The sequence below is a fragment of the Orcinus orca genome, chromosome 19 (assembly GCF_937001465.1).
Source record: "Orcinus orca chromosome 19, mOrcOrc1.1, whole genome shotgun sequence".
In the NCBI taxonomy this organism is placed as follows: Eukaryota; Metazoa; Chordata; class Mammalia; order Artiodactyla; family Delphinidae; genus Orcinus; species Orcinus orca.
In genome coordinates this window covers 35,498,825-35,524,175 of record NC_064577.1, presented here as the reverse complement: position 1 = coordinate 35,524,175, position 25,351 = coordinate 35,498,825, and the positions used below count along the sequence as shown (strand labels likewise).

At 38.8% G+C, this 25,351-nt stretch overlaps 2 protein-coding genes across 7 annotated transcripts in view; one reads left to right on the top strand and one right to left on the bottom strand.

Moving 5' to 3' along the window:
* The window catches only part of CEP95 (centrosomal protein 95), a 59,598-nt gene extending 43,716 nt beyond the window's left edge, over positions 1-15,882 (top strand). For all 5 annotated transcript variants that reach the window (XM_049702159.1, XM_033438871.2, XM_012535050.3 and 2 more), the window contains 9 exons: positions 7,183-7,322; positions 8,127-8,216; positions 9,341-9,470; positions 10,463-10,632; positions 10,746-10,820; positions 12,039-12,191; positions 14,753-14,899; positions 15,187-15,258; positions 15,546-15,882. In XM_049702159.1, coding sequence (XP_049558116.1) covers positions 7,183-7,322; positions 8,127-8,216; positions 9,341-9,470; positions 10,463-10,632; positions 10,746-10,820; positions 12,039-12,191; positions 14,753-14,899; positions 15,187-15,258; positions 15,546-15,722 — 1,154 coding nt within the window. In that variant the 3' untranslated portion in view covers positions 15,723-15,882. The remainder of the gene's footprint in view (positions 1-7,182; positions 7,323-8,126; positions 8,217-9,340; positions 9,471-10,462; positions 10,633-10,745; positions 10,821-12,038; positions 12,192-14,752; positions 14,900-15,186; positions 15,259-15,545) is intronic.
* A 6,103-nt stretch (positions 15,883-21,985) lies between these two features.
* SMURF2 (SMAD specific E3 ubiquitin protein ligase 2) overlaps positions 21,986-25,351 on the bottom strand; it is a 118,611-nt gene continuing 115,245 nt past the window's right edge. For both annotated transcript variants that reach the window (XM_004275625.3, XM_033438870.2), the window contains one exon: positions 21,986-25,325. In XM_004275625.3, coding sequence (XP_004275673.1) covers positions 25,226-25,325 — 100 coding nt within the window. In that variant the 3' untranslated portion in view covers positions 21,986-25,225. The remainder of the gene's footprint in view (positions 25,326-25,351) is intronic.

The following is a 25,351-nucleotide window of genomic DNA, read 5'->3' as shown; positions in this document are numbered from 1 at the left end:
AATGTGAATGTTGGTGCATTTAATGCCCCAGATGTCTCTTAGACTGTCCTCATCTCTTTTCATTCTTTTTTCTTTATTCTGTTCCTTGGCAGTGATTTCCACCATTCTGTCCTCCAGCTCAGTTATTCGTTATTCTGCAATTGATTCTTTCTAGTGTATTTTTCATTTCAGTTATTGTATTGTATTTATCTCTGTTCTTTAGTTCTAGGTCTTTTTTGTTTGTTTGTTTGCTTTTTGTTTTGTTTTGTTTTGCGGTACACGGGCCGCTCACTGCTGTGGCCTCTCCCGTTGCGGAGTACAGGCTCGCGCAGGCTCAGCGGCCACAGCTCACGGGCCCAGCCACTCCACGGCATGTGGGATCCTCCCGGACCAGGGCACGAACCCGTGTCCCCTGCATCGGCAGGCGGACTCTCAACCACTGCGCCACCAGGGAAGCCCCTGTTCTAGGTCTTTGTTAAACATTTTTTGTATCTTCTCGATCTGTGTTTCTATTCTTTTTCTGAGATCTTAGATCATCTTTACTATCATTACTCTGAATTCTTTTTTGCATAGATTGCCTATCTCCACTTCACATAATTGTTCTTGGGTTTTATCTTGTTCCTTCATCTGGGACATATTCTTCTGCTGTCTCATTTTGTTTAACTTTTCTGTGATTGAGGTTTCCATTCTGCAGGCTGCAGGGTAGAGGCTTTTCTTGCTTTTGCTGTCTGCCCCCTGGTGGATGAGGCTGTCTAAGAGGCTTGTGCAGGCTTCCTGGTGGGAGGGACTGGTTCCTGCCCGCTGGTGGGTAGAGCTGTGTCTTGTCCCTCTGGTGGGCTGGGCTGTATCAAGGGGTGTGTTAACTGGGCAGCTGTGTGCTCAGGAAGACTCTAAGCAGCCTGCCTGCTGGTGGGTGGGGCTGTGTTCCTGCCCTGTGGGCCATTTGGCCTGAGACATCCCAGCACACAGCCAGCTCACAGGCTGTTGGGTAGGGCCAGGTCCTGGTAAGAAAATGGCAGCCTCCAGGAGGGGTCATGCCGATGAGTACTTCCCAGAAGTACCGCCACCTGTGTCTTTGTCCCTGAAGTGAACCACAGCCACCCCCTGCCTCCACAGGAGACCCTCCAATACTAGCAGATAGGTCTGGCCCAGTCTCTTATGAGATCACTGCTTTTTTTCTTGGGACCTGGTGCACGCAAGACCTTGTGTGCACCCTCCAAGGGTGGAGTTTCTGTTTTCCCCAGTCCTGTGGGATTCCTGTGATCAAACCCCACTGGCCTTCAAAGCCAGATTCTCTGAGAGCTCCTCCTCCTGTTGCCAAACCCCCAGGCTCGGGAGCCTGTCATGGGGTTCAGAACTTTCACTCCTGTGGGAGAACATCCGTTTTCTCATGTAGATACAAAAAAAAAAAATATTTCACTTGTGATGAGAACTCTTAGTATCTACTCTCTTAACTTTCAAATACACCATCACAGCAGGGTTAACTATAGTCATCATGCTGTGCATTATATCCCTAGTACTTATTTTACAACTGGAAGTTTGTACCTTTTGACCAGTTCCCCCACCCTTTACCCCGTGCCTCTAGTAACCACAAATCTGATCTCTTTTTATATGAGTTTGGCTTTTTTTTTTTAATTTAAGATTTCCACATTTAAGTGAGTTTGGTTTCTTTTTTTTTTTTCTTTCAGTTACACATACAGGTGATTTCATACAGTATTTGTCTTTCTGTCTATTTTACTTAGCAAAATGGAATCAAGGTCCATCCATGTTGTCACAAATGGTGGAATTTCCTTCCTTCTTATGACTGAATAACATTTCATTGTATGTATATACCACATCATCTTTATCCATTCATCTGTCAGTGGACATTTACTATTGTTCCATGTCTAGGTTATTGTAAATAATGCTGCTTTGAACATGGGGAAACAGATACCTCTTCAACATAGTGTTTTTGTTTCCCTTGTATATATTCCCAGAGATTAAATTGATGGATCATATGGTAATTCTATTTTCAATTATTTGAGGACCTTCCATACTGTTTTCCATAATGGCTGTACCAATTTATAATCCCACCAGCAGTGCACAGTGGTTTCCTTTACTCCACATCCTTGCCAACACTTGTTACTTCTTTTTGATGATAGCCATTCTAACAGGCGTGAGATGACATCTCATTGTAGTTTTAATTTACATTTCCCTAATGATTAGTGCTGTTGAGCACCTTGTCATGTACCTGTTGGCCATTTGTATATCTTCTTTGGAAAAATGTCTCTTCAGGTCTTTTATCCATTTTTAAATTGAATTACTTGGTTTTTTGCTATTGAGTTGTAAGCATTCTTTATATTTTATATAGTAACCCCTTACCAGAGATCTGATTTGCAATTTTTTTTTCCATTCTGTAGGTGGTTTTTTTCATTTCTTTGATCGTTTCTTTTGTGGTGCAGAATTTTACTTTGATATAGTTCCACCTGTTTATTTTGGTGCTTGACTTTAGGTGTCATATCTTTTTAATGTAGGCATTTATTGTTATGAACTTCCTCTTACAACTGTTTTTGCTGCATCCCGTAAGTTTTGGTATATTGTATTTCCATTTTCATTTTTCTTAAGATTTTAAAAATTTCTCTTTTGATTTCTTTGACCCACTGGTTGGCTAGTATGATATTGCTTAATCTCCATGTATTTGTGAATTTCCCATTTTCTTCTTGTAATTGATTTCTAGTTTCATACTATCATGGTCAGAAAAGATGCTTGATGCGATTTCAGTCATTTAGAATTTTCAAAGACTTGTTTTGTGGCCTAACATATGATCTATCCCAGAGAATGTTTCATGTGCGTTGGAGAAGAATGGTTATTCTCCTGCTTTGGCATAAGAGTTTTCTGTAAATGTCTGTTAAGTTATCTGGACTAACATGTAATTTAAGTCCAGTATTTCCATATTGATCTGTCTGGGTGATCTATCCACTGCTGAAAGTGGGGAATCTAAGTCCCCTACTATTTCTCTATTATTATTTCTCCCTTTGGGTCTGTTAATATTTGCTTTATATATTTAGATACTCCTATGTTAGGTGCAAAAAACTTACATAAAATTATATTCTCTTTATGAATTGACCCTTTTATTATTGTATAATGATCTTATTTGTCTCTCATTATAGTTTTTGTCTTAAAGTCTATTTTGTCTGTTAGAAGTATAGCTACTACACCAGCTTTCTTTAGGTTTCCATTTGTATGGAATATCTTTTCCCACCCCTTCACTGTTAGTCCGTGTGTGTTCTTAAAAGATGGAGTCTCTTGTAGGCAGCATAGTTGGGTCTTTTTAAATTTTTAATCCATTCAGCTACTCAGTGTGTTTTGATTGGAGAATTTAGTCCATTTACATTTCAAGTAATTATTTACTGATTGATATGGTCTAAATGTCATTTTGTTAATTGTTTTCTGGCTGCTTTGTAATTCCTTTGTTCCTTTCTTCTTTTCTTGCTGTCTTCCTTTGTGACTTGAGGATTTTCCCTAATAGTAGCTTAGATTTTTCTCTTTGTTTTGTGTATCTAAGTTTCTGCTTTGTGGTTACCATAAGGCTTATATAAAACATATTTATAACAGCATATTTTAAGATGATAAGTTGAAACACATATTAAAGTTCTACATTTTTACTTTCCCTTCATTTTATGTTTTTGATGCCACATTTTACATTCTTTTTCCTTGTGTATCCATTAACAAATTATTGTAGTTATAGTTATTTTTACTATTTTTGTTTGTCAGTCTTCATACCAGATTTGGTATATGACTTACCACCATCATAACATTAGAGTATTCTGAATTTAAATAATTACTTATCTTTACCAATGAGATTTATACATTTCTATATGTTTTCTTGTTACTAATTAGCACCCTTTTATTGCAACTTGAAAAAGTCCCTTTAACAGAGTGGCCTAGTGTTTAGGATTCCAGACTTTCACTGCCATGGCCTGGGTTCAATCCCTGCTTGGGGAACTGAGAACCCACAAGCCGCACGGTGCAGTGCAGCCAAAAAAAAAAAAGTCCCTTTAAAATTTTTTGTAAGGCTGTACTAATGTTGATGAACTCCTTATTCATTCAGCTTTTGCTTGTCTGGAAAGCTCTTTATCTCTCCTTCAATTCTGAAGGACAGCTTTGCTGGGTAGAGTATTTTTGGTTGCAGTTTTTCTTTCAGCAGATTGAATATATTTAGCTGTTCTCTTCTGGCCTGCAAAGTTTCTGATGAAAAATCTACTGATAGTCTTATAGGTGTTTCCTTGTACGTAACAAGTTGCTTTTCTTTTACTGCTTTTAAGAGTCTCTCAAATTAAATTTGACAAGTTTAATTATAATATGTCTCAGTGTGGGTCTCTTTGGATTTATCTTATTTTAAAGTTTCTGGGCTTCTTGGATCTGAATGTCTTGTTTCTTTCCCCAGATTAGGGGAGTTTTCAGCCATTATTTCTTTGTATAAGCTTTCTGCCACTTTCTCCCTTCTCCTTCTGGGATCCCTATAATGTGAATATTGGTCCACTTGATGGAGTCCTTTAAGTCTTCTTCACTTTTTCTCATTGTTTTTTCTTTTTGCTCTTCTGTTTGGATGAATTCCATTGCCCTAAGTTGGCTGATGCTTTCTCTCGCTTCACCTAGTCTGCTGTTGAACTCCATTATTGTATTCATTTTTGGTTTTTTAATTTATTTACTTATTTTTGGCTGCGTTGGGTCTTTGTCGCTGCACGCAGGTTTTCTCTAGTTGTGGTGAGCAAGGGCTATGCTTCATTGCGGTGCGTGGGCTTCTCACTGCGGTGGCTTCTCCCACTGCAGAGCACAGGCTCCAGGCACATGGGCTCCAGAGCGCAGGCCCAGCAGCTGTGGTGCACAGGCCTAGCTGTTCCATGGCATGTGGGATCCTCTGGGACCAGGTCTCGAACCTGTGTCCCCTGCATTGGCAGGCAGACTCTCAACCTCCATTATTGTATTCTTTAGCTCTGTGATTTGTTTGGTACTTAAAATATTTTTTTAAAAATATTTTTTTATGTTTGGTACTTTCTTATATTTTCTCTTCGTTAAAATTCTCACTTTGTTGAAATTCTCATTGTTCTCCTGACCTCAGTGAGCATCTTTATGCCCATTATTTTGAACTCTTTATCAAGTAAATCCTTTATCCAGTTCATCAAAATCTGTTTGTTGAGTTTTATCTTGTTCTTTTGTTTGGAACATATTCTTCTGTTTCTTTGTTTTCCTGACTGTGTTGGTTTCTGTGCATTAGATAAAACAGCCACTCTCCCAGTCTCGAAGGAGTAGTCTTGCATAGGAGATGACTCTTATCATTCAGCCCATCCCTAGCTCTTGGTTGGCTCTCAAATCTTTGTGTTTGTCCAAACCATTTTCTTCATTCTTAATGGCTCCTAGTAGATTAAGCTGTGCCACAACCCTTTTTGATGTGGGTTTTTTCTCATGTCACTCAGCTAGTGTCTGGATTCCTTTCAGAGGGAATTATTCCATATTTAGTGTAGGTTTCAGTGTCTGTGGGAGGAGGTGAGTTCAGGAGCCTCTATTTTGCCATCTTGAACTGGACCGTCTCATCCCTGTCTTTATACTTTAATAGCATTGTTACTTGTCTAAATATACTATTGTTTTATGTTTTTTTAATATACAGATATATATTATTCTGCAACTTTTTTTCTGTTAACATTGTTTTAAAAAATCTATGTTGATACTTCCAGTTCTTCATTTTAACTACTGCATAACTGAGTTCATACAGTGTACCCCATTTGTATAAGTATGTATTTTTATTTATATATATGTCCCCCCCACCATTGCAGGACATATAGATTGTTTTCAGATTTCATAACTGCAAACAGTTCTGCAATGAACAACCCGTAAATATGTGCAGAAGTTTCTCTAGGATCTATATCTACTAGAATTGCTAGACTGAGGAGTTTACACTTTTCCACCATTGCCAAATTCCCCTCCAAAGTGATCGCACCAGTTTGTACTCATATCAGCAATGCATGACAGTTTCTGGTTTGCCACATCCTTGCAGATGTTTCCTACTGCTTGTTCAAATAATTATCCTGTCTTCCACCAACTAAAACTTTGCACGTTTTCCATTCACTTCTATCGACTTTGGTCATCCCTTGTTTCTCTAGAAGCAATCCATTTCTCATCCAAAATTTCCTTAACTTTTCAGTTTTGTTTTTTGTTTTGTTTACTCCAAGAGTACTTTTTCGTGCTCTTGATTATTTCATCTGTCTTCCCTTAAATTTGACTCAGGTAATCTCTAGGAACCATCATCCAGTAGCCTACATGTTTTCCTGACATGAACATTGTATCCCATCTTAAAAACACATTATAAGTTAAAACGTTATTTTTATTGGCTCTTCAGTTTCTAAAGAAGAATACATTGTGGACATAATAAAAGTGTTATTAAAACATTTAAAATAGATTGTGCAAGTCAGGTTAACTTAACATCTTTAAGTTTTAAATTAATTTGAAAGATTTGAATTAAAAGAGAGTGAAGAGAAAAAAGCTCACGGACATTTTAATTTTCTGGGAAAATTTATTTAGAAGGGTATCAAATAAATTTCCTTGACCTTAGAGCTATATTGAATTATTTGCTTTTCCAAAAAGGCATGGAGTCCCCCTCCTCACAATTAGCAGATTCCTGAGCATATTTATAAACGGTGGAACATAAAAAGGTTTGTGGAGGGAAGTAATTCGTTAGATCTCTTAGGCAGTATGGAATTAGGAGGGCTAGATGGCTACGTAGGGAAGAACAGGACTGCTTAAAACTGCTAAGCTACAGTAACCTTTGCGTATAAGCATTCTGCTTTATAAGGATGTGTATATGTACTTACAGCCCCCTCCTCAGGACCTAGATAGGTAAAAGGATAACAGACATACAGCTCAGATGGCTTTTTCTCCTCCACCACCATGAGTGTGCAGCAGGCATTCCACATGTTGCACCATTTTCAACCCAAAATTGAATATAGAACCTTAGTACTTCTTTGAGACATTTTGAGTACACATTATGTGCATTAGTCCGTTTGCTTGGTGTGATTAAACATATAAACAAACAGAAATTAGTTATAGGAGAGAGTACATTTAGCACATCCATAGTCTCTTTGGATTTGGTAGCAGTCAACTGTTTGGTGCCCACTTAACATTTCTGACTGTCAGAAATTGATGGTACATGTCTCTCTTGTGTTGTAGGACTTGCCATGCATAGAAAGCCACCCTCCAGATCTCATTCACTTTCTCCATCTCCAATTAACAAAAACAAACAGTTCCATATGGAGAGAAAAAGGCAGCGAAAGCCAAAAGTAACAGATATCCGCCGATTTCAAGCAAAGGTATATCCCATCACTTGACCGCCATTGGGCAGCAGGCATTACCTTTTACCCTTAGCCAGATGCTACAGTGAACATGCTGTTGACTAAAGGCTTAAAATGCATTTAATATTCTTGAGCTGAGTGGATGACAAAATTATGTGACATAGCTTTTACGTCCCCCATTAGGGAACATAAAACTTGTACTCATGAAACTCTAAAAAAACTAACCTTATTAGATATAGCTTAGTCAGTACTCTGGTGGGTTAAGAAAGTATATCCGTGTAGACAGGCATTTTCAGAGAGAGCTTTAGAAATGAAGAGAATTTGAGGTGGATTAAATGTGACCGGCTATTTGAATTACAGATAGGATGAAAATGCCCAAACAGGAATGAGACCCCTCCTGTTAGGGTTCAACAGGAGAATGTATGATTACTAAGGAAGACTTTCTACTGTGGAATAGGGATTTTGAAATGTAGCATAAATTTAGAACACTTAAGTTGTTTGCTACAGTATGTTTTATAATGGTGAAAACAAACTAATTTAGATGTCTTAAAATAACATGTAACTTCAACTCAAACATGTAACTTCCACTCAAGTGTGTATCAAAATAGTTACAGGAACTGTGAGAACACAAAAAATATGTAAAGTTGTGTTTTATGTCCCAATTACATATTTGTTAAATAATGTATATTTAATAATATATATAGCCTGAAAGGAACTTTAAAAAAGTGAATGGAATGGCAGAATATTAGATTGATTTTTTTCCTTCATTTTCATTTGTATGTTTTTAATAACTATAATATCATATGGCCTTTTCCCCTGTAGGCAATAACTGAAGCATTTGAAAAGGAACTAAGAAGAAATAAAGTTCAAGAGAATATTGGACCTCTAGGAATAAATGACAAGGAGGAAACAGTGGGTAAAAGTCTCTACTGTAATAAATGCCATTTGATCAGATCAGTGGAAAGTACAGAGATGATCTTCTTAAAAGGAAAAAAATCAACAGGGCCTTAATCATTATTAGCCCCTTAGAAAAAAGCAGAATTTCATTTCATGATGTGGGATTTTCTTTTATTCATAGGTAGGCAAGTTGCTAAAATGTGGCAAGACATGGTACCCAAAACTAGTATTTTTCCTTCCTGCCTAAAACTTCCATCAGTTTTTAAGGGCTTCTATTGCTTATCAGTTCACCAAGGCTTTAAAAGATAGTCTAGGCTGACAAGTTAAAGAGGGAGAGTAAAAGAAGACAGGAGATCCCAGTTGCTCCATGCCTGGTTGGAAGACACCCAAAGCATAAGTTTCGTTGCCTTTCAAAAGAATAGTTACAGAAGCTAAATGAAAGCATGGAGAAAATGCTTATGCTAAAATGTTCATAAACGAAACAGAATATAGCATACAGTGTGGTTAAAACTAAACATCGTTTAAGAACTTTTTTAATCTACGTTTAAAAGGTTGTCAAAAGAAGCAAGTACATCAGAACATCATTAGTAGTTGTATTTAGGGTGTGGGGCTATGGCAACTATGAAACTTGAAAAAGATTCAGTGCTTTTTCAAATTCCAAAGGATGCCAGAAACTAAAGAGGCATTTAACTTAGAGTAGGTAAATAACCAGACTGTATAAATTTTTTTTAATTAATTAATTTATTTTTGGCTGTGTTGGGTCTTCATTGTGGTGTGGGACTTCTCTTATTGTGGAGCACAGGCTGTAGGTGCATGGGCTTCAGTAGTTGTGGCACACGGGCTCAGTAGTTGTGGCTCACAGCTCTACAGCACAGGCTCAGTAGTTGTGGCGCACGGGCTTAGTTGCTCTGCGGCATGTGGGATCTTCCTGGACCGGGGCTCGAACCCATGTCCCCTGCGTTGGCAGGCAGATTCTTAACCACTGTGCCACCAGGGAAATCCCCAGACTGTAGAAATTTGAAGTAAGGTGGTTTGGCTGGGGATTATGTTAGCTGTTTTTGTCCCTATGTAATATTTAAGATGATGTATGAAAGTTATTAGACTTCTCATTTCTATTCTGTTTTATATCTGCTCCTAAGGAAAAAATATACAGAGAAACTGTTCATAAAGGAACTCCAAAACATAGTCAGCCCTGGAAGATTTACTCTAGAAAAACCACAACTCCAGGTCCAAGAGGTGGCTTGCCAAAGCCAAATAAAGCAGTTCCAAGTAAGAACCACAAAATTGTACTTTATGGAAAACTGGCATCCTTTGAAAGTGTGTGCTACATGCCAAGGACACAGCACTGAGAACCAGCATCTACCAGTCAGCTGGAGAAAGTTCCCTCTTCTCTCACTGCCATATGCTAGATTTCTGTAAAGAGAGATAAAACTCTTAATGAGGCATTTCTCTAGAACACTTTTTTTTTTTTTTTTTTTTTTGCGGTACGCTGGCCTCTCACTGCTGTGGCCTCTCCCGTTGTGGAGCACAGGCTCTGGACGTGCAGGCTCAGTGGCCATGACTCACGGGCCCAGCCGCTCCGCAGCATGTGGGATCCTCCCGGACCGGGGCACGAACCCGTGTCCCCTGCATCGGCAGGCGGACTCTCAACCACTGTGCCAGCAGGGAAGCCCTCTCTAAAACTCTTAAATATATACCAATATATTGGCACCAAAGGAATGTGATGGCTATGACCAGCTGTTCCAGCTTTAGCTTCACTCTGCTCACTCATGCTGGTTGTCTTTTGTTTCTGGGAAGTTGGTAGAACCAAAGGGGTGCTCCAAAGCAAGCAGAGGGCCTGTCCAGCTCCTGTTACATTGACAGTTGGTGCCAGGGTACAGTTTCAAAGACCACTGGCCTTCTAACTACATCCCATCAGACAGAGACTAACACTCCTCAGCCCTCCTGGGAGGCAGTTTGACCACACACACAGCATCCACCCCAGGCACTGAATCAGCTGAGCAGTTAGGATGGACTTCACAAAACCAGCATGTCATCAGTCAGAAATGTTGAGGTTATTTTCATCCTTACTAGTAATTGGCTATCCCAATCAGAGAAGGAGTGCAAAAGTAATAACACACTTTTAGAATTGTTCTTTTCAAGCTCAGAACCACATCACTTAGATAAGCTTTGATCTCGCAGGAAGGTGGGATGAGATTTCTTCTTAAAAGCTGTCAGTGAGTTTCTCAGATTAAGAGCATCTTTTTTTTTTCACCTTGCAGTGAAAGTGAATGAGCACAGTCTCCTGCCCCTGATGCTGGAGCAGTTTCCATTTCTCTATGTTTCTGGTCAAACACTAAGCAAAATGTGGAAACAGCAAATTGCACAGGTTGAACAGCTCAAAAAAGATGCATATAGAGAAAATCGATCAAAGAAGAAACTCCAGGATGAAGTAAGATAACTGTCAATTAAACATAGGAGTATAAACCAAAAAGGGGCAGAGCTTATCCTTGATAATCTAGTGAATAGAATTATTAACCTCGTTTCCTTGTATCCCACTTAAAGATAGAAGAAGCCTTGAGAAGGCACGATCTCCTTACTGTGCTTATCAAGAAAGAATATGAACATAACAAGAGACTGGTAAGTTATATTAATTACTTTTATTTGTACCAGCTGGGCAATACCCCCACTGACTCAAACCTCTTACACTTACCTGTGGAAGCATTTAGGTCTTTAACCAAAATTGATGAGAGGGTAAGGTGCTAGATACTTTATATACACAGTTTCATTTAGTCTTTATAGTAACATAATAGAAACGTTTTCTATGAAATGGAAAACCTGAAGCTTTGAGATGTTAACTTGCCCTGGGTCCCACCATAATCAGCAAGGGCAAGGTTGAGATTTTAATCCAGGTTTATCTCTACCTCCAAGCCTCTTCGAGGTACCAGGTGGTTATAACTTAGTGTTTTTTGTCCTCTCCTTTCTTTCTCAGGTCCCAAATAGAAAGCTGAGGTTGTCTATGCCTCCATTATAATTTGGACTGAGAATCGTACACAGTACAACATTATCCTCTGAGTATCATGAAGGGGGAGGACAGAGATCAAAGACAATAAGCCAGAGGAAGAAACTTGAGTATAGAGATAAGCAATGAGAACTATAATTCTAAGCAGTTTCAGAGAAAGAAGGGGAAGCCATCAGGAACTGCATGTGAGACTCTGGTGCGGGGAAAAGAAAACAAGTGTCTGGACACCTAGTTGAAGGCTTTGTGTACATGACTTCATTTCACCCTCACTACTTTGCTAAGATATCACCTAAGTTCCTTAGTTTTGATATAGATACTTCTGTTAACTCAAGCTCTGCTTGAACATCTTTGAGGGTGCCAGTTTTCTACTTCTTTTAAGCAGGCATCTGGGTATGGCTTAGATGACTCCCTGGTGAAATGGGGAGATGAGACTCTCAGTCCATGAGGATTGTTGCTGCTCTCTGCAGCCTTGGGGGCTTATTGGGGCAGCTCTTCTGTGTGTTTTTTTGTTTGTTTGTTTGTTTGTTTTGGCTGCACAGCATATGGGATCTTAGTTCCCTGACCAGGGATTGAACCCGCACCCCCTGCAGTGGGAGCGTGGAGTCCTAACCATGGGACTGTGGGGCAGCTCTTCTGACTAAGGTGATGAACCTACTAAAGACTGAAGGATTTCTGGGGACGGACAGGCTTTCACACTCTATGCCCAGCTAGCAGGCTACTGGCCCTCCATACGCGGCTTACTGCCTGAAGACATCGTGTTGGGGAGTGGGACAGATGAGAATACTGGAGTCTGTCTTCCTCATGTCCTTACCTCTTTTTCCCCTTTCCTTTCTTAGCAAGACTTCAAGGACCGCATTCACAGGCAGAAGTTGACCCAATCAAAGATAAAAGAAAATCGGCAGCAGACTGTTCGTGCCCGAAAATATTATGATGATTATAGAGTTCAGTTGCATTCAAAAATGATGAGAATGAGGACCCGGGAAGAAATGGTAAATATTGCTTTTCTGTCCAATCCAGTTAAGGTAAATTTTGTCTGTTACCTTTTAGGACCACCTTCTTTGTGACTCTTGTCCCAGTGTGAATCCAAAATCCAAATGCAAGTCCAAAATGCTGGCTAGAGTTCAGACTTGCCCACACCTCATTTTATTACCCCCATAGTGCATCCCAGTCTACTCTGTCTCTACTGCCCGTCTTTTTTTTTTAATTGTTGTTGGTTTACAATGTTGTGTTAATTACTGCTATATAGCAGTGATTCATATATATATGAATATAATATATATATTATACATATATACATGTATATATATTATACATATATATACACATTTTTTATATATCCTTTTCCATTATGGTTTATCGTAGGATACTGAATATAGTTCTCTGTGCTATACAGTAGGACCTTGTTGTTTATCCATCCTATATATAGAAGCTTGCATCTGCTAACCCCAATGTCCCACTCCATCCTTCCCCCAACCCCCTCCCCTCAACCCTCTCTCCCTTGGCAGCCACCAGTCTGTTCTCTATGTCTGTGAGTCTGTTTCTGTTTGGTAGATAGGTTCATTTGTGTCATATTTTAGATTCCACAGATAAGTGGTATCTTACGGTATTTGTCTTTCTGACTTCACTTAGTATGATAATCACTAATTGCATCCATGTCGCTGCAAATGGCATTATTTTGTTCTTTTTTATGGCTGAGTAATATTCCATTGTACTTCATCCATTCATCTGTTGATGGACATTTAGGTTGTGTCCATGTCTTGGCTATTGTGAATAGTGCTGCGGTGAACACAGGGGGTTCATGTATCTTTTCAAATTAGTTTTGTCCGGATATATGCCTGGGAGTGCAATTGCTGGATATGATAATTCTGATTTCAGTTTTTCTGAGGAACCTCCATACTGTTTTCCATAGTGGGTGCACCAACTTACATTCCCACCAACAGTGTAGGAGGGTTCCCTTATTCACCACACCCTCTCCAGCATTTATTTGTAGACTTTTTAATGATGGCCATTCTGACTGGTGTGAGGTGATACCTCATTGTAGTTTTGATTTGCATTTCTCTAATAATTAGTGAAGTTGAGCATCTTTTCATGTGCCTCTTTATCTGTATTTCTCTACTGTCCTTATCTTAATGTGAGGTCTTAATTCCCTCTGATGTCCCAAGTGTCGGTACTTCTGCAGGACACCTGCTTTAGGGGTTTGGGAGCATGTTGTAAGAGACAGGAATTTAAGGTGTGATTAGATGACCTCGGATTCCACTCAAAACCAGGAAAATAATGTAGGACAGATATGCTGTGAGATCTTTCCACAAGGTATTTGCTATCTCATCCTAATCAAGCTTGGGATTCCAAACTAGCAATAAATTTCATCTCTAGAGTAAAACATTAAGGTAATTATACTTAACGGGACTCAGTACTCTGAAGTGGGTCATACTATTATCCTCATTTCTAGAGGATACTACTAAGGCTTTGAGAGGTTAAGTAATTTGACACTAAGGCAATGCTGCCGGCTGATGAATGCATGACTGTACTTTAGTAAGAATTCTTGATCAGTCAGTGGAGGACAAGTGAGCATATCCGAATCCTTTGAACAGTTTGTGTACCTGTGGCCTAGTTAGATGATAACCACGTGGCCCTCAGCTGTGTACATGCAGTGTTTCTTTCTACTCTAGGGTTCTTTTCCTATATACATGACTGCTTGAGAGTTCTTTTCTGAAAGTAGTTAAGAATCTTTGGGATACAGGAAAAGATGCTGAATACCATTAGTCATTTAAGAAATACAAATCAGACCCACAATGAGATAAACTCTCACCCACTAAGATGGCTAAAATAAAAAAGTGCTGGCAAGGATGTGGAGAAGTTGGAACACACATGCAGGGCTGGTGGGGTTATAAGATGGTGCAACCACTTTGGAATACAGTCTGGCAGTTCTTCAAAAGGTTAAACGTATGATTCAGCACTTCTACTCCTAGGTAACTATACACAGATGTTCACAGCAGCACTATTTATAACAGCCAAGAAGAGGAAACAACGTCTATCAGTTGGTGAATTGATAAAGTGTGATATATCCATACAGTAGAGTATTATGTGGCAATGAAAAAAAGAATTTCGTAGTGATTCCTGCTATAGTATAGATGAACCTTGAAAAACTATGCTAAGTGAAAGAAGCGAGATACAAAAGGCCACATACTATATGATACCATTTATGTGAAATGTCCGGAATAGGTAAATCTGTAGGCATAGAAAGTGGGGTAGTGATTGCTAGGGAGAGGGGGAGGGGGAGTGGCTGCTAATGGTTATGGGTTTCTTTTTGGAGTGAAGAAAATGTTCTGCAGTTAGCGGTGATGGTTGCACAACTCTGAATATAGTAAAATCTACTGATTTATACATCTTACAAGGGTGAATTTTATAGTATGTGAATTATATCTCAATAAAGCTGTTACTTTATACTGATTGTAGTTCACATAGATTTTTTACATACCTCTAGTTGGGCAGAATTTTATTCCTCCATGAAAATTCACCGTAACTATCTTTCTGACTAAATAACTGGCAGATATTTAAGAAACTGTTTGAAGAAGGTTTACAGATTCAAAAGCAAAGATTACGAGACCTAAGAAACTATGCCAAAGAAAAGCGAGATGAACAAAAGAGACAGCACCAAAATGAACTGGACTCAATGGAGAACTACTATAAAGACCAGGTGGGTTCACCGCTACTAGTTTACATTCTGATGTGCTTAATCCTGACTGCCCGGTGTCAGACATCAGCTTAGTCTGCTGAACAAGTAAGCCTCCACATATTAATCTGGAACTTGTCACTATACAGGTTGGACTGACTGAAATTTAAGGTAAAATAAGCTAGTGCTTGACCACAGTACAGAATATTGCCCTATTTCCATTAAAATAAGATTTTAAGCCTATGAACATAAGAATTGTTACATTTAGACTACAGACAAATACAAGGTTTTTTTCTCTTCCCTGTAAACAGTTTTCATTCCTGGCAGAAGCCATATCACAGGAACGTCAAGAGCTCAAAGCCAGAGAGAAATCCCAGGCCCAGGTAATCATTAACAAGATAGAAATCATTTATTTACATTTTAAGAAATGGAAAACAACTGTACTACACTTTTTAAGGGGAATGGAGAGGATACTAATAAGATCGATCTACGATTTAAAACATGTATTCTGTGATTTTAACTTTACCTGTTCAGGTCTCTGTAAGAGCTGCTGAGAAATTATTAAAATTACTGCAGAAGCTTGATGAGCAGGAAGGTGGAGAGGGAATAAAAATACATGAGGGCCTGGATCAATGTTGTGAATAGCAGGATGACATGAATTCTCTTTTAGATGTTGTATAAGGTGAAGAGGGAACTGAGATCTAAGATGGAGAAGGAAATTCAACAGCTGCAGTACATGATAACACAGAACGACGATGATGCTTTCTTCCGGGAATTGGAAGCTGAGCGCTTCAAATCTCGGCTTCATCTGGCTTCCTTTCAGTACAGTAAAAATCCCTTCCTATGAGGCCAGACTTCCTAGGTGTGGACTTTACTGGCTCAATTCTAGCTCTGCCCTGGTAAACAATCTAACCCAGAAGAATCATTTCTAAATAACTTATCTATATACTGACTAATACTTTTTATGAAATAACTAACTTTGAAAATAAAAATTTTCTTAAAGTTTATTGCTTTGAATTTATGACCTAAAACTTTAAAAGAGGTGCACAAAAGCAACTGAGCAGCCAGCTTCTGAAGCCTATTGCTGTAGGTGAACAAAAACAGTAAAAAAAAAATTGCACTTGAGGACCCCAAAAAAAGATCTCTAAATCAGAAAAGAGCTGAAGTGTGGGCTTGTCATTAGAGGTGGGACTTACTTAGGGTTAAACCTTAAAGATAGGATGGTTAAGTGTGTGTAGCTTTTTCACATGGAGGCTAGAAGATGAGAATTTATGCATTATGGCTTCTATCAATCAGTTGGGAGGGGTGACAGGTATAAAAGGCCCTTGGTGCTCAAAAGAGCACTAGTGATTGCAGGTGGGAAGGAGGCATAATGGACTTGAAGTGGGCAAGAGTACACCCTATTTCTAGTATGGGGGCAGATGAGGAAGAAGAAAAACCCACTCAAGGGTGGTGTCCTTCCTGGAGAGGAGGGCTTCAGTGAAGGCCAGGAGCTGGATGGAGGCTTCAGAGCAATTGAGCATATGGGGAGTTACTGATCAAAGCCAGAGAATGGCAGAGGGCACCAGAAAAGGATTGGAATGGAGAAGAGAGGCTCCTATTAGGGCATATAGGAATAACATATATGAAAAATAATAGAGGCCAGGAGGCATGATGGGGTGGGATCTGATTATCCTGCAGAAAAGAGTAGGCAGCTGTATCCAGTGCTGTGGTCCCAAGTGCTGCCCTTTTGGAATGGCAGCTGACAATGTAGGGCCTGTAGGCAGGCAGGGGCTTCCTGAGTTAAAGACTTGGAAGATGGCCAAATTTGGAGCATCATGAAGGAAAGACATGCAGATAGCTGCAATATATATATAGTGACAAGTCAATCAGTGCAGGTGAATGGACAGGATGGGGGAAATGCACAAGAGCTAGAACATAAGTTCTAAAAATGTTAGAGAAAAATGATAAAGAACTTCTAGATAGAAAGATATACACACTAGGGACTTCCCTGGTGGCACAGTGGTTAAGAATCCGCCTGCCAGTGCAGGGTACACGGGTTCGATCCCTGGTCCAGGAAGATCCCGGAAGATCCCACGTGCTGCAGAGCAACTAAGCCCGTATGCTGCAACTACTGAGCCTGCACTCTAGAGCCCACGAACCACAACTACTGAAGCCAGTGCACCTAGAGCCCATGCTCCACCACAAGAGAAGCCACTGCAATGAGAAGCCCGTGCACTGCAACAAAGAGTAGCCCCTGCTCGCCGCAACTAGAGAAAGCCCACGTGCAGCATCGAAGACCCAACGCAGCCAAAAATAAATTTAAAAAAAAAATACAGTATATCCTTGGGTAAAATGAGCAAGTCTTTAAAAAGCTATGGTATGAATGGGTATCATATATATAATGCAGTATAACTGGCTCTGTGGCACAATGGATAGCACACTGGACTTCTAGCTGGCCTTGTGTGGTTATAATGCAGTATAATCAATACAATGTAGAAAAGGTCTGGAAGAACAGTCCCCAAATGTAATAGTAGTTGTGACTTTGGTAGATTATATAAACTTTCACTCTGCTTAATATACTATTTGAATTTGTTATAAAAGCATCATTACACTTATTTTTTTTTTAATGTTTTAGGAGGACTCTTCTGCTAGCTCTTTACCAAACTAATTAACTGGGACTAACCAAAAAGAAGAAAAAGTGAGGGAATTTACCAGGAAAGGGATGGGACTGCCAAGCAAAGGTCATTCTTCATAGGAGAGGAAACAAAAATAAAAGATGCCAATGCATTTTTGAAAAATAGAAAACAAATGAAGTGGTAACTAACTCAGCAAGTGGAGGGGTGTTGCTAGCCAAGTACCAGTGGAGAGAGGATTGTGTGTGAATCCAGTTTGCCCAGAAGAAGCCAGGAAAAGCACATCATAGTCATGCATTTGAAAAGTTATTTAGAACTATAACTTAACTATAACTGTATAGAGTGGGGGTGGAGGTGTTACAGAATGAGGTGGTTGGTGTGAGAACTAAATCTTTAAATATCCCCCACCCCACCCCCAAAAAAAAACAGATTCTAAAATTAATGAAGTACGCTATTAACCATATCATTTAGAAATGCGGAAATACCAGAAGAGCTGACAGAAAGTTTAGGAATAGTAGCTTCTGGAAAGCAAGACTAGGGATGAGGGGAAAGGGTGATGAAGAGTCACCCTCCCCCAGTTTTAATGATATAATATATAAACTTAGTTTTATATATCAATGATTTGATAAGTGTACATGAAATGATTCAAGTTTAGTTAACATCTGTTACCTCACACAGATTTTTTTTAACTTGTAATGAGAACTATGTGTTTTTTTTAAACTATGTCTAGTTGTATATATGCATTACTATATCAGGTGGGGCACTGGAGAAATTACCTGCCTGTCCTATAAAATGTAAGAAGGAAAAGAGAACCTGTGTTGAGGTAAGGCAGGAGAATAGAGCCTTTAGTGAGGGAACTAAGGGTGTAGGGGAAATTTATTCACAATGGAAAGAGGCATCACATTGAAAAATGGTTAGGGGGAGTCTGCAATGGGAGAAAGAGACAGGCAGGGCAGACAGAAGATGATGTCATTAAGAGAAATGGTATAGGGCTTCCCTGGTGGCGCAGTGGTTGAGAGTCTGCCTGCTGATGCAGGGGACGCAGGTTTGTGCCCCGGTCCGGGAAGATCCCACATGCCGCGGAGCGGCAGAGACCACAACAGTGAGAGGCCCGCGTAGTGCAAAAAAAAAAAAAAAAAAAAAAAAAATGGTATAAAGAAGGAATCCAAAATTGGGGTTTAAGCTGCATCTTATAGAGTAATCTATTAGATCCCAAATCCAGACATGCTGCAAACATGTTTTATCTGGCATTTCAAGCCATTTGAACCATTACCCAGAATTTGACTGATGTGACCAGTTTCTTATCTTAAAAAAAACATTAAATTTGAACTGCGTTTAAAACTTTGCTCCCTGAAGAACAAAGCTGGAGGGATGAGGCTCCCTGGTTTCAAACTATATTACAAAGCTATAGTACTCAAAACAGCATGGTATTGGCAAAAGGACCCAAATTAATGGGACAGAACAGAGAGCCCAAAATAAACCCACGAATATATAATCAATTAATGACAAGTGAGCCAAGAATATACAACAGGGAAAGGACAGACTCTTAATAAATACTGTTGGGAAAACTGAACAGCCATATGCAAAAGAATGATGCTGGACCACTGTCTTAACCGTACACAAATAATTAACTCAGAATGGATTAAGACTTTAAGACCTGGAACCATAAAACTCCTAGAAGAAAAAAGGTGGTAAGCTCACTGACATCAGTCCTGGCAATGATTCTCTTTGGATTGGACACCAAAAGCAAAAATCAACAAGTGGGACTACATCAAACCAAAAAGCTTCTGCACAGCAAAGCAAACCATCAACAAAATGAAAAGGCAACCACTGAATGGGGGGAAATATTTGCAAATCAGACATCTGATAAGGGATTCATATCCAAAATACATAAAGCACATACACAACTGAACAGCAAACAATCTAATTATAAAATGGGCAGAGGAACCGAATAGATGTTTTTCCAAAGAAGATATACTGAGGGTCAACACGTACATGAAAAGGTGCTCAACAACACTAATCATGAGGGAAATGCAAAACAAAACCACATATCAAAATCCCAATGAGAGATCATCTCATAACTGTTTGGCTGGCTGTTACCAAAAAGAAGTGTTGACAAATATGTAGAGAAAAGGGAACCCTGGTGCACTGCTGGTGGGAATATAAATTGGTGCAGCCACTGTGGAGATTCCTTAAGAAATTAAACAGACCTAACATATGACTCAGCAATTTCACTTCTGGGTATTTATCTGAAGAAAATGAAACACTGACTGGAAAAGCTGTCTGCACCCCCATGTTCACTGAAGCATTATATACAATAGCCAAGATACAGAAACAACCTAAAAGTCCACGGATGAATGAATGGATAAAGAAAATGTGTATGTACACACAATGAAATATTCAGCTATTTTTTTTAAAAAAAAGGAAATCCTGTCATTTGCAACACAATTGACCTTGAGGGCATTATGCTAAGTAAAATAAGACAAACACCATATGATCTCACTTATATGTGGAATTTAAAAAAACAAACCCTCCCACGCCCCAAAACCAAGCTCATAGATACAGAGAACAGACTGGTGGTTGTCAGAGATGGGGAATGGGCAAAATCGGTGAAGGGAGGCCAAAAGGTATAAACTTTCAATTATAAAATAGGTCATAGGGATGTAATGTACAGCATGGTGAGTATAGCTAACAATGTATTGCGTATTTGAAAGTTGCTAAGACAGATCTTAAAAGTTCTCATCACAAGGAAAAGACAATTTTATGACTGTGTGGTGATGGATGTTAGACTAATTGTGATCATTTCACAAATATCAAATCATTATCGTGTATACCTGAAATTTATATAATGTGGTATGTCAGTCGTACCTCAGTTAAAAAGCAAAACTTTGTCCTTCTGGTGTCGATGGTTCTCCACCTTCTTGCCATGCCAGCATCGTCTTTGGGAGGAGTGAGTGGTCTCAAAGGTTGAGTGTGATGTGCTCTCCATCTTTACTTTCCTGGGCTGAAAATCAAAAGACTTCATAAACACTTAAGTCAGCAGGAGGAAAATCTTGGATGGATCGCTTACCCACCCCACAGGCTGCTACAGTTGCCTCTCCACCTCCTTTGCTTACAAAACACTGTAAGAGAGAAGTGGGGTTTACAGCTCAGACTATTTTGATAACCTAGATCAAACCAGCCCAAATATCCACAAAAGGTATGCTAGGATCTGAGATGTCATGGGGAAAGGGGGATGGGGGAACAAACCAGCTGTTTTAAAAACCAAGTCTGGGATGTGAAGCCTTGCTTAGGTGAGGTATTTAATCCTGTGCTCCCGTCATGACCAACTTCTTTGCTGTACACAAACTGAGTTCTGAGTACCTCAGTTTGCACTTCAGCGTCTACCGAGATACGCTGGAAGCACTAGTTTGGAAGTTCAGTTTTTTAACAACCATCCAAAGCTAATCCCTAAAGCTAGTACAGAGCCGGACACATAGTAGGAGCACAGCAGATATTTGCTGAGTGGACAAAGAACAGGTCACATTTAGGGCACCTACCTTTTAATGAAATATAACTTTAAAAAAAATCTGATCTGTCTAGTTTTCTAAGAATGTTAACATAGAGATTTAACCCTTTTTCTGTATAATTACCTCAGTTCTGCTATGCATATACTACAATAAGCACTTGGGATATAAAGTACAAATAAATGCAGTGGGTGCAAAGGTTAACCTTCATTATAATGAAAGGACAAATCTTTCAGGTCACCACAGAGCAGAAAAATGTCACATATTGCTCAAACTTTTGGGTAATTTATAGGTGATAATACTAAATCTTTAATGTACTAAAAATTTATAAATTTTAGATCACAACCAATTGTAAACTGGCAATGGGAGGCAAAGCAAAAAACTACATTGCAAAAGGATGTAAAAAATGGACCCCATGCCTACTTTTGGAACTTTAATACACCACTGCTTCCACTGCATCTCCCAGACATTCCTTTCTGTATGGCCTATGCTGTGGAGAGACTTACATGGACTATTCTTGATGAAAAAACATCGTATCCAGTTCTTTTTCCACCCACATATTTAGCTGGACTTTAATCCACTATATTTATAGAATTGTGAATCATGACCCAAGAAGTCATGGCTTCTTGGAGAAATATAACTGACTTCTGCATTTCATTTTGAGGATTCTACTGCTCAACACCAAGGTAGCAAATGAGGCCCCAGTCATAGCTCTGCCCTCCAGAGCCTGTGACAGTTGTTACAGGCCATTGCCCACCAAGAGCCACTGCCAACCTAAGGATATGCCATGGCAGGAGAAAACAAGCACCTTCCCTGCTCAACCTGGAGACAGAAAGGGGGTCCTGAGCCCTCTGAGGCTCTACCATGTGACAAAGGCGTCAACTAAGGAAGGCCCATGAATCTTAAACTTCACATTTTATGGCTCGTATGCTGTCACTCTTCATAGACCCAATCAAATTTCTTCAAAACAATTCATTATAAACTCAATATTCTTTAAAAACTTTGATGCTGTGACAGTGCAAACAGCATTCATTTTATTGCTCAACTTCGGCATGGGCACATACATAGTTAATTCTTAAAAACCATTTATACAGATGTTATTGATAAAGCTCATGTAACAACTGAGTGAAAATACAGAATATCAAAGCTAAAACACTCTGTAATAAATACAATGAAAATGATAAAACTTTGTTTTTAAAGTCAGTTTGAGAGAAGGAAGAATATTACATTAAGTGAACTAATTACATCTAGAAACAAAACAACTCAGCATTTGGTACAATCATCATCCTAATGTAAGTACATTAAATACTACAAATGGCACCCATTGACTGTGCTGCAGCCTAAAGACAGAAGCAGAAGGAGCTGCTCTATCAAACTGTAAAGATGTCTGGAACAATCTCTTAACTCCCATCAATGCAATCAGCTCAATGCACGAGAAGTTCAAGCAGACTTAGTGTTGTAAAATAAAGCAAATTACCTTGTATTTAAAAGAAAGGAAACTTGTGCTCTGGAGTGTAATTACAAGGAAAAAATAAAAGACTTGGTAAAAACAAAACCCATTCAGGGCAACAAACTATGTGCAAAACAAAATGTACACTATACACAGCACTATTTAAAAACTCTTTACACCAAAGAAGTAAGACCCTCAGAAACAAAACTCACCTCTGTATTGCATATGAGCTCTACAAAGTAACCATTGTTCATAAGTATTCATGATAGAAAGGCAATGTATGGAAACATGATATCACAAATCTGAAATAAAACTAGAGGAAGGATTAGAAAAAACCCAGCTGAGAGGGACATGTGGAAATAAATATTCACATTACACATGAGGTGCAAGTCCAAGGTTCAATGATACATTGGCACGTTTTGTTTGCTTAGCACCTATTTGGAAGTGATCAGGTAACATAACTTTGAAAATGAAATCTAAATCATCCTGTTCTTATAAATTATGTTGGTGATACCACAGACTGTAAGGGAGGGTAATTTATTTCTTTTAAAGCTCTATTAAGTCATTATTATAAAATTAAGAAGGCACTCAAAAAGCGATGGTATTTGCCTGCTCTGTATTGTACATTAGTATGAGAGTAGCATTTCATTAGTACTGCATCCGTCAGTTATGATTTCTCTAAAGTGTTCAACATGTACTTACTATTACTGAAAGATTATAACAGGCACAGTTACACTGCGCTAGTGCTTTCATATATGAGAGAGATGGACCTGCAACCAATAAGGTACTATCGTGAAAGCTGAAAACTACTGATGATCAAACAGTATGTTTTAAGATGTTCTTCGGTACTACTAAGAATGCAGTAGGAAAACAAAGTGGGAAGAAAAAGGTCAGCATAAGCACATCACCACTACACAGTTATGACTGTAACCAGCTTGTATGGCTGTCAAATTTGGCTGAATGAAATAAATTTAAATACTTAGAAACGACAGGAGTAGTTCTCAACTTTTTTTAAGCAGCAAATTTTCCACCTCTTTTATTCTACCCATCCCCCCACCCCTCCTAGCCCCCATGAAAGCTTAAGTGGAATTCCAATGTATATAAAAGAGAAAAATCGGAGCTGCTCTGGGTAAAGAGGGGTGGGGAGTTGGAGGCCCCTGCTCAAGTACCAGCTATGTTTCTTCTCCCTCTCTCTTTGTCCTTCCTCTCTTAACCATTACTTCTGAGGCACCTCTGAGGAGCCCCTTGGCTCCAAGAACACAGACTGAAAACCAATCCATCAAACGAAAGAACACAAGGGGCTTATTCACTTGATAATTAAGCTGCAAAATTTAAACAAAGCTATCTCATCAAAATTGCTATTCTTGATTTCACAACAATGTAAAAAAAAAAAAATAGTGCAGATTTCTGATATTTGAATTTAAAAATCCACCCATGATTTCAGATTTTTCCAATCTCTCACTCCAGAACTGTGGTTGCCTTCTGGGTCATGCAACATGCCACACACCTTGAAAGCTAAATATGGATATTTCAAAATCAAATGCTGATCTTCAACACCAAGCGAACTGGGATTCCCTTACCTCCAAAATCACTCTTCAGACGAAAAGTATTGTCTGCGATAGAGTCAGAATCGCTTGTTAGTAATCACATCCCTGCCCCACCACCCCACTTCATTTTAGGTAAAAGCAGGGTTTTCTAAGCTTGCTAAATAATCTTTAGAGCAAAATTTTTCCTTTTCGTAATTTTATCTGATTAAAATATGAGCAGCTAAACAGAGATTCAGGATGGTTTACTTGATAGAAACTTACCATAATTAAAACGTAATATAAGTTAGGTGCACTTGTCACAGGAGACTTTGGTTTACAGAAATAGTACATATATATATCAAAGATAAGCTGACCCAATAAAAGAATGAAAATCCGATCCCATCCACATGATCTGAGTAGCTATAAAAATGCAGTATTTCCATTTAAGATGCAAAGTAAATGCAAAATACCCGATCATATTCATTCAAGATAAAAAATTAAGATTTTTTTAAAGTCTCTTAAAAACAGGGAGCCCCTGAATGCATCTTATTGTAGCAAATAAGCTACTAAGTTCAGACTAAATGGTTGCATTAAGAATTTGACAACCAAAATTATACAGCTGTATTCCATGGAATTCATGCTTGAAAAATATAAAAAAAGACTCAGGCTAGGTTGAAACATATAATGCTTTTAAAATATAATGCTTTGCTATAGAAAAATGTAATTAAACATGTAAATGGCTTAACTTTTTAAAGATTCTTTTATAGCCAATTGTTTACAAAGTTAGAATAATTCAAAATAATTTTATTTTTTTACAAAGAGCAAGTACAGGAGCTGTTCAAAATCATGTATTCAACCAAAATGAAATGTGACTTGTACCGACTGCTGAAGTTGTCTTGATGTTTGATAGAGTTGAAATCTGTGAAGCGAGTTGAATAGATTACCTTTTATAAAAATAGTAGTAGTCTTTAAGTGTAGAACACTGCCTAACTCTGGAAATGTAGGAAAAGTCAGCATTCTTTAGGTTCAAGATATTAATTTTAAATAGCAGCTGAATGTGGCCTCATGGCAAAGCATAAAGACCTTTTTTTCCTTGAAAAGGAATTTCAGAATTGTCCTTTCCCCTCACAGTATCCTAAAATTTTTTTTAAAAAGGGGGGTGCATTTTCCTGTATGTCAGCGTTCCTTGAAACTGCTGAAAGGAGGCTGTCAGTCAGGGTATAAATAGAGTCCTGGGTAAATCCTTGAAGTTGTCATTCCACAGCAAATCCACATGTTTCTTCAATGGCTGTTAGCAGCTTTTCATATAACTTTTCATAGCTTTCATAGGGCGGAATGTCTATTCGATTGAAGCTGTAATTAAGCAAATCAGATTTTAC